A 9,230-nucleotide genomic window follows, 5' to 3' on the forward strand; every position below is an offset into this window, starting at 1 on the left:
GCAAGTAGATCAGGGGCAGGGATTGAATTACAAACACACCCCGAAACCCATCTGAAGTTCTCCGCTCAGCGTGATTCTCATTCCCACTCTTCGCCAGGCTTGAGGAGGCTGACCGGGAGGCAGGACGTGGGGGATATGCTGGCGGAGATGAAGGAGGAGAAGAGACGGATGGACATGGAGAGGAAGGTGTCCATCGCAGAGCTCTTCCGCTCCCCCATGTACCGGCAGCCCATCATCATCGCCATCCTGCTGCAGCTCTCACAACAGCTCTCTGGGGTCAACGCTGTGAGTACTAGAGAGGGCAGGGGAGTGCAGTAGGTGTGTGTATCACCTGATGAGGAGTATTTTCAAATACATTCTATATCTGGAGTCCTTAGATTTCATCAAACAATGAAAGAATGCCAAAGAAACACAATTACATTGGGATCATATTACAATAAGGGTTGGCATTAGTCACATCTCTGCATTGCTTCAAGCTTGACCCCATTCCATGACCAACCATCCTCTTATCTTCTCTCCAGATCTTCTACTACTCCACCAGTATTTTCGAGAAGGCAGGGGTCCAGAGCCCCGTCTACGCCACTATAGGAGCCGGCGTGGTCAACTGTGCCTTCACTGTGGTCTCGGTACACAAGCAGGCCCTGTTTCCAGGCACCTCCATTACTGTTTAACTCCTACACCTTTATCACTGAACAAACAAGATAGCGTAGTGGGTCGACCCAACCTTAATCTCGTTCCCAGACACGCCCACATGCGCAGAGTCTGGTGGACCAACGCTTCAAACTTGGCCTTCCTCAGCCAATACAGAACGGGAGAAACTCCCGACTTAATCTACCAATTAATCATCTCCCAGAACACCTTGCCCCTTCTCTGTACGTGTCTTGTGCAACTCTGTTTACGGTGCCACGCCTCGCAGTCTTGTGATTCACTAAAATGAGATTATGATAAATACCTTACTTAGTAAGGTCACTCTAGGAATTCTATAGGTCACTCCCACTAAGGCCAACTTTAAATTGTTGATGTCCCAGGTATATATGCGCTGTGGGATGAGGTTATCCCAACCTAGGGCTCAATTCAATCCGTATTGCGGAAGTTACCGTTACAACGTGATGGAAATTTAAAGGTCAATGTTCCCACGTTAACGGAGTCTGCATTCACGATAAACGCTGCATATGTCGGCTCAATCGGAAATTACCTTTACATTTATATTGTACAATCTGTAACGCTTCAGATTGAATAGAGCCTTTAGTCTTTCTGCCTTCATCCAAAAAGGTCCGATTTGTTGATTAATGTATTGATTGTCTTGGCTGGGTTGAGGGTTGACCTTTGATTTTAAAATGGAAACACGTCTTTAAATCATCAGCTTCACTTTCATGTTTGCATTCTGTTGAGAAAGCTCCCACTTACAATAGTCTTTATCCATGACCAAACCAGACTGGAGAATGCTTTAGACCAGTGGTTCGCAAACCTCTCCTCGGGGACCCCCAGACATTTCACAATTTTGTTGTAGTCCTGAACTAGCTCACCTGATTAACCTATTCAAGGTCTTGATGATTAGTTAACAAGTCGAATTAGGTGCAAGCTCTGGAATAGATCAAAAACATGGAACGGCTGGGGGTCCCAGAGTAGAGGTTTGAGACAAACGCCAGTTGGAAAAGTTCAGTCAGAATCATCTGCTAAGTTTTGTCTCAATTAGAAACGAGTGAAAATGATCCAGGCCTGTTGTTACCTGTTTGTCATCCTGCTCTCGTCCAATCAACAGCTCTTCCTGGTGGAGAGGACGGGCCGCCGGACACTACACATGCTGGGGCTGTCCGGAATGTGTGGCTGTGCCATTGTCATGACGATAGCGCTCGCCTTATTGGTCAGTCCTTAATGAATAGCAACAAACTCATTAGCCCATTCACGGAATCATATACACATAGAAATAAAATACTAGAAGGGGCGCCCCATTCAAGACAGAAGCCATAATGGGTGGTATGGCTATTTCTATTCATGTACCTCTGGCTGAACCATCACCGCCTTTCCCTTGGCAGGACAGTGTTCCCTGGATGAGCTACATCAGTATGCTGGCCATCTTTGGCTTCGTGGCCTTCTTTGAGGTGGGGCCTGGCCCCATCCCCTGGTTCTTTGTGGCTGAGCTCTTCTCCCAAGGCCCCAGGCCCGCTGCGATGGCCGTGGCCGGATTCTCCAACTGGACGGCCAACTTCATTATTGGCTTTGGCTTCCAGTATCTCGCTGTAAGTGATCACTTTGTGTGTTTGATTATTTTTTGGGACCAGGAACCTTCATTTAGGACTTTAGTATTGGTTTTAATGATAAGCGCAGCTGACATACTCTGGATTGGATGGTGTCTGACAGACATGGACTGATGAGTAAATGTCTTCTCAATGATACACTAATGAATATACGCCTCCCTTTCCCTCCCCCTCGACCTCTCTCCTTCCTCCCGCTCCACAGGAGCTTTGTGGGCCTTATGTCTTCCTCATCTTCGCAGTGCTCCTTCTCTTCTTCCTCATCTTCACCTTCTTCCGGGTGCCGGAGACACGGGGCAAGACGTTCGACCAGATCTCCGCCTCCTTCAGCCAGCACCTACCCGCCATGATGGACCTGGACATGGAGCTGGGCAAGCGGAGTACAGAGCTGGACTACCTGGGGGGGGAGGGAAGCCTTGACTAATGGGGTCCCATGGGGGAACTGGGGAGGGCAATCTGAGTAGGCCAGACAGACTCTTGGTTAGGCAGGGAAACTCAGAGGGCTACAACTGGGTACTGGGGGTGGGCTGGGGCCTAATTCAAACACATCCTTTGAGTTGTGTCTAGGCATATCGAGCAGGGAGAGTAAGGTTGGCGTGTGGGTCAAGGGATAAGGAGGTGGAATGGATTTGTAACTGGGCCCGTAGTTGAGAAATGGAGCTTGAGGGAGATATGTTGACATGAACGGGTTGCTCGAGGAAAAGGTTGTGCAACATTACAAAGCATTGCACCAACTGAACATACCCCAGAAAGGGTGGAGGGTGAGTGATTTTTATTACCAGGACAACCCATAATGGGTGATCGAGGGGATGATCAGGAGCAAGAATAAGGTTTCTGAACTTTGAGGCATTACCCCCGCCCGGGTGTACATATGCTGATGGGGTGGAGATTTGATTCAGAGAGAATGCGCACAGATGTTCTACGGAGAGGCTTGGAGGTATTTCTGCACTTTATATACAAAAATGTCAGCAGTTTTCAGATTGATAGCTAGTTACAATAGCAAAACAGCTAGTGTGAAAACTCATGTACATTTTTAGTGAGCAAAGCTATGGTGTGGCGTTGAGTGATTTATTTCCGAGTTACTGTAAGTTTCTGGTGTCTCATAGAGGGCTAACCAGTCTACCGCTAGCAACCCACTTCCCCTTTGGAAGTATCCCTAAACTTGATTTCACAAGATGGACAGCTTTAACAGGACTCATTGCACAGCCTACAGAGAAGTTAGTTTTAAAAAGAACAAATCATGTACATAGCGTGCTGGTTTGATTGAAAAATAATATGGTACAAGGGTCTACAAATACTCAAACTTTACCCACTCCAATATGAGTATGTCTTTGGTTTCTATGGGGTAGTGCACAATATTAGTTGATTTGGTTGGTTTTGACTGCTACTGCATCAGCAATCTGTCTCTGAACTACTACACATGTGTGCTGTCCATTCTGTACTGGTTGTGATTGTACAATTGTCTTTGAAGATTTGTATTGAACATAGAGAATCTGTAATTTATATAGTGCGAATATTGATAAAGTATTCTGTATGGTTTGTGTGACAATTGTTCTCATTTCAAACATGAGCATGTTGATGCCCCAACAATTCAGCAAGTCTTTAGTTACTAACATGCCCAGAAACAGGTCAAATTGAATCCAAATATATTGCAATTTAATGTTATAGCTTTTATCAAGTGTGTGTCTGATGGGCCAGTTTCAGATTCTACTGGAGTTGGAATTTAAGAAATTCAATTACTTACTCTGGTGTTATCCCACTAAAATGAGATTCAAGTCAGAAATATTTTACATTTCCTGGTGTGTATTGTGGACATTAAAGACATGACTGCATTGTGGTTTTTGCAAACATTTTATCGACATTTAGATACTGACATTGCACATAATCCCCTCCAAAAGAAAAGCACATACAAAAATAAGTAGAACAAAAATTACTTTTTAAACCAACCCCCAGCCTTGATTTTTCAAATAGGGTGTGGGCTGCAGCATGTTAGAAACTAGGGGGGTGGCAAGGTTCTCGTCGCAACTCCTGGACCACTACCCTCACACACGCTTCGCTTTCCTCATCATCGAACTTAAATAGCGGCTGGGTCCTCTACTGCTCATGCCCATTCTCAGTCAATTAAAGTAAACTAGCTGGGGGTTTGTGGAATAACTGGGCATCCAAGCAGGCTTTTAAATACTTTCTTTCCTCTAGATCTTTCTAGGTGTATTTTAACATTTATGAATAGACACGCAACTCCCTCCCATCTCTTGCTTCCCCCATATGCAGTGTCTAGCTAGACAAGTCAGGGGGGGGGGGGGTTGGTAAGGTAGGATGGGGGGGATTGGAGAGTAGTGCACAGTGGTGGGTGTGGTGAGATGGGCTCGGTCCCCCAGCTAACCCTCCCTAGGACCTAAAGAGAGCGACAGGGGGAGAGAGACAGATGGGCAGAGAAGATAAGGGGAGAAAGGCAGGTAGGGGCAAAGACCGACAGAGAGGACAAGGGGGAGAGACAGACATTAACACTTAAACCAATAGAAGACAATTAATGCCAAGACGTAAGACTTCTAACAAGGCAGTGGGTCCCACAGGGTTTGAGCCTTCAATTGGCGACCAATTTACAACTGCAATATAGGTGGGCTTTCATTGAACACAAGAACGTCCCAAAAATATAAAGTCATTAGGAAAAGCATCTTTAACACCCGGTTACCCATTGGACCGCAGGTGCTGACCATCCTTCAGAAGACTCATGCACTTCCTCTGAAAAACCATATGTTGAAAAACTAACTAAATATCACATACTAGTGACAACAGCAACGAGATAGCCGCGTCGCAGTTTTTGTAGTAGTAATGCAAGAAGCGCAACCCTCCACCCAAACCCTCAAAGGCTGCGCCAGTTTAGAGTGGGGTCCCACCTCTTGTCTGGGGTCACGTTACAGTCCCATCATGGGCGTCATTCTGTGGCTGCGGGAACTGTCGTGGCAGGTGGCTGAAAAAAAATAAACTTTTTTTAATTTACTTCGTTGAAACATAACTAAGAGTCATTATTAATATATTGACTACATGCAGGAATGCCTACTGTAAAACAGTAGCCAAGTACAGTTACAACAGTTAGTAAAAGCAAGAGGGAGTATTGAATAGACGTTGGGGTGCCTCTTACCTCTGGTGATTTGGGGGAGGACTTGGGGGACATTTTGGGGGAGGTTTTGGGGGACATTTTGGGGGAGCCTTTAGGGGAGGACTTGGGGGAGGCCTTGACATCGGCTGGCATGGCTGTCTGAAGGGGAGTGCTAGGTTCCGAGGCTAGCTTATCTGGCTTTTCGGGCTTCTCTGTCCCATCCTAAGATATGAACAGAGGGGAAACTTAGCAATGTAATATTGCCCTTGTATTATTTTGTACAGGGGCAAAATTTTGTATCGCAACATTACATAGGAAGCACTGAGCCGCTCACTTTAGAGACAGTGTTAGACTCCGAGTTCCTCTGCCTGCGGCGGCTGAACTGTCGGCGGGGCTTTTGGCTGTCTTCGTTGGCCTGCTCCCTGTTTGTCTGCTGGCCCTCCTGGGCCTCCTTCACCACCTCCTGCCCTTCTGCTGCCTGGCCCTCTGAGGTGGAAGCACCCGCCTGAACCTCCCCGGGAGGTGGGCGAGGACGGAATGGCCTGAGAAGGTTATATAGCATGGGACAGTCAGATTTACAGCCAAATAGGCCAAAACTACTCCATCAAATCTTGGAATACTAGCCTATGGGCTAAAAAGTCATCCACAAACTGCTAAGATCTATTGACATGTGAACATCCCAAACACATAAAAAAGCCTACACACAAAAATGCCATGTCAGTCTCACCTGCGGTACTGGGTCCTAAACCTGCGCGGTGGAGGCCTCTGCTGGTCGCCTTCTGCTCCTCCCTCCTGTTCCCCTGGCTCGCCCTGGGGAGAGAGCACAGACCACACAACACTTCAGGAGGGAAAACAGATTACACAACTGATATGCACAGGTGGGAGATCCAATCCTCCTCAACTACTTCTCCATTTGCAAACATTTAAAAACAGAAAAGTCTAAAAGGGACCCGTGGGACGTCCCAACTGACTTCACCCCATTGAAGTTTAAATTTAAAAACAGTTAAGTTAAAAGTAGGGTTTAGGGTGGGGACATCCATTTAGGAACTGGACAGGCGGAAGCAACTTCCTGGAAAAAGTAGCAGTAAATTCCATTCACCATTTTACTTTCAGTTGGTCTGTTTTTCCTCTTCAAATAAGTCAAAATGGAGAACGGACTTTAAACATGTGGGGTTGCAGCTTTTTATCCATCTACTCATCACCTCTTGCCCTTCCTGTCTAGGTCGGCGGGGTCTGCGCCGTCGCGGTGCGGGCCGCTCTCCGTCGTGCTCTCCTCCACCCTCCGAGGTGGGGCCTGCGGTGCCGTCGCCCTTCTCGTCACCGGGCCTGGGGCTGCGAGGGGACAAACGGCGGCGGAAGCGGCGTTTGTTGGGCGCGTACCGACTGCCTTTGACGGGAACGCCACCAGGCCCTGTCACGTTGGCTGCCTCCGAGCCCTGAGAGGGGGAGAGAGAGAGCTTGTAGGAGAGATATTTAAAACAATGATGTGCAATTCAAACAGTTTGAGTGACATTCAAATTAAAGGGATAGTTAACTCCAAAAGCTAATATTTTCCATTCATTTGAAAAGTAACAAACGGGTAACGCAGCAGCTACACAACTTACGGAATGAAACTGAAATTGGCATAGGACTATGTCAAAAGCACGAAAAGAGCTAACAAAGTTTGATTTTGGGCTGAACTATCCTCAAGACTTAATAATGGAGGGTGAAAAAAAAAAGATCGTCCTTACAGGTTTGCCTACCTTGGCGGCCTCGACCACGTCAAACTCTACCACCTCCCCATCCCCAACACTGCGAAGGAACTTCCTGGGGTTGTTCTTCTTGATGGCAGTCTAAAAACATGGATTGGATGTTGTGATACAGGGTTGTATTCACTAGGCACCAAACAGAATAAAACAGTGATGGACTGCCTGAACTTGTCCAATAAGAAACCTTAGTTTTCATATTGTAAAACGTTTTGCTAAGATACGCACAAATGAATGCAACCCAGTGGTATGAAGCAGCGGGTGCTCTTTGTGACTCGGACTTTATCTTGCTTGGCTTACCTGATGAACAAAGACATCCTCTTTGGTGTCGTTTCTGAGGGGGGGAAATGGTCAGTTATGACAAATCCAAAATGACCAAACTAAATCCATGTTAACGTGTCATAACAGTACTACAGAGCACATGCATTGTGTCAAGTTAAATGCCCATTAGTGTACTTTCCAATTTCACATTTGACAGCCACATTACACAACCACATAGCAGGGTACCTGTTGATAAAGCCATATCCATTGCGCACGTTGAACCACTTCACGGTGCCTTGGACTGCGGTGGCTGCAACAACAGTTTGATTAAACAATGTCTCAAACAGCAAAGTCAAAAGAATCAATGACTGTGAAGCTGCATTTGAGGTCTTGAAAGGGAAGGTCTAATATGACCTAGTACATTTCTCCATTATCGGAACTTTTATCAACCAAAACGGTTCAAGCTAGGCTGCAGGACATGCCGTGATTGTGCCAATCATTAACAATACTTGACTAGAAACCTACTGACTATGTCAAGTGGGACACGTTGTGCTTACTGTGCATAGTTGTGTTACCATTTTAACATTGTAGAGAGTTGATGAATAAGTGCCAACTTTAACATACCTAGTAACTTTGTTGATGTAACCAAAATCAATGGCAAATGACACCTCAATTGGAACGTTTAACGAAAACTTGTCAAATAATTTACACCAATGCCACTGAACATTTAATGAAAGTCCAGTTCACTTGTCAATGCTTGATTGTCACGTTAACATTTTGACCTAAAGGACTGTCACATGGTGAAATCAGACGTCAATCGTTGATCAAGATGACGTACACCTGTGAAAAACTCCCTCCCCCTTTAAACACGTGACATTTGATGAGGTGAAATTAGGGTCATATTGTGACACCATTAGCCTACATTCAAACACGTCTATACGCGACAACTCAAAATGTCGGTTTGAATAATTAAAATTGATAACGCGTGTGTATCTAAACAGGCCGGCACATTACCAACCACACAAACCCACGAGGGGTCAGTTGAGCAAACGTCCTACTTTTAGTCTCACAATTAAAATATATGCCCTTGTTGAACAATATTTGTATCAACATTAATGTCAGTCTTAATTTGAGTAAGCATTTAATACAATTATATTCATCCAAGTCCTTACGTAAAACATGAGGCACGTGGAACTTGAAACGAAACTCCAAAAACTGCTTAGGATCAGCACAACTTGACCTGGGTGTACAATGTGCGCTACTCCCATAGATTAACATCCAAGAGTTACAAAACCGACATGAGTCACTGACACATACGCACTTCCCAACTATCCAATCTGTAGTCCTACTGACATATTTTAAGTAATGATTTGAGGCACAGCCATGTTCTGGCTTTAGTGCGTGGCCATGACGCATAGGTAAATCCAAATTTATAACGCTCAAACATTATTCAAACTTTTGTCAAGGAAGATATTTTTGTCACTAGTAATTCCACTTCACCTACCTATAATTTTTCTCTCCGGCTGTGGCTGTTCTTCCACCAGAGCCGACGGTGGGGCGCTCTGCGCTTCTGCGTCGGTCATACTCTCACGGATGAACGTTTACAATAATGTCCCCTCTCCAAACTTTGCTCTGGCCGCCACCGCAAACTTTTTATCCCGACAACCTCCCGGGATCCACGATGTTAACCGCGCCCTCATTGGTTTCATAGTAGCCAATCCAGGAGCCTCATTAGCTCAGCAAGGAAGCCATTTGGAAGGGCGTAGGCCGCAAAAAAAGACAGGTTTAAAATAAAAGCAGGTAGAGCAGGACAAATGACAGCGCGCAGAGCGGAGCCCCCAGATTGTAAAGAGACTAAACAGGTGATAA

The 9,230-nt window shown here is 45.8% G+C and overlaps 2 protein-coding genes across 5 annotated transcripts in view; one reads left to right on the forward strand and one right to left on the reverse strand.

Annotated features, from left to right (window-relative positions):
- The window catches only part of LOC139561078 (solute carrier family 2, facilitated glucose transporter member 4-like), a 42,691-nt gene extending 38,604 nt beyond the window's left edge, over positions 1-4,087 (forward strand). The window contains exons 7-11 of the mRNA XM_071377916.1: positions 98-285; positions 522-626; positions 1,763-1,864; positions 2,037-2,240; positions 2,461-4,087. Of these exons, the coding sequence (XP_071234017.1) occupies positions 98-285; positions 522-626; positions 1,763-1,864; positions 2,037-2,240; positions 2,461-2,679 (818 nt within the window). The 3' untranslated portion in view covers positions 2,680-4,087. The remainder of the gene's footprint in view (positions 1-97; positions 286-521; positions 627-1,762; positions 1,865-2,036; positions 2,241-2,460) is intronic.
- A 3-nt stretch (positions 4,088-4,090) lies between these two features.
- Positions 4,091-9,031, reverse strand: LOC139561079 (Y-box-binding protein 2-A-like). Of its 4 annotated transcripts, none has more exons than XM_071377918.1 (10): positions 8,866-9,031; positions 7,608-7,671; positions 7,401-7,434; positions 7,098-7,187; positions 6,558-6,812; positions 6,083-6,165; positions 5,690-5,897; positions 5,398-5,577; positions 5,153-5,226; positions 4,091-4,650 (listed from the first exon to the last, which is right to left on the reverse strand). In XM_071377918.1, exons 1-9 carry the CDS (start codon positions 8,942-8,944, stop codon positions 5,191-5,193), a joined length of 1,029 nt encoding a protein of 342 aa, XP_071234019.1. In that variant the 5' UTR covers positions 8,945-9,031; the 3' UTR covers positions 4,091-4,650; positions 5,153-5,190. The 4 variants fall into 4 exon arrangements, with proteins under 4 accessions (XP_071234019.1, XP_071234021.1, XP_071234020.1 ...); XM_071377920.1 differs by having other exon boundaries at positions 6,558-6,791; positions 8,866-9,030; XM_071377919.1 differs by having other exon boundaries at positions 6,558-6,791; positions 7,086-7,187; positions 8,866-9,030.
- Between the last annotated feature and the right edge of the window lie 199 nt (positions 9,032-9,230).

The sequence above is a fragment of the Salvelinus alpinus genome, chromosome 31, assembly GCF_045679555.1.
Source record: "Salvelinus alpinus chromosome 31, SLU_Salpinus.1, whole genome shotgun sequence".
Classification (NCBI taxonomy): Eukaryota; Metazoa; Chordata; class Actinopteri; order Salmoniformes; family Salmonidae; genus Salvelinus; species Salvelinus alpinus.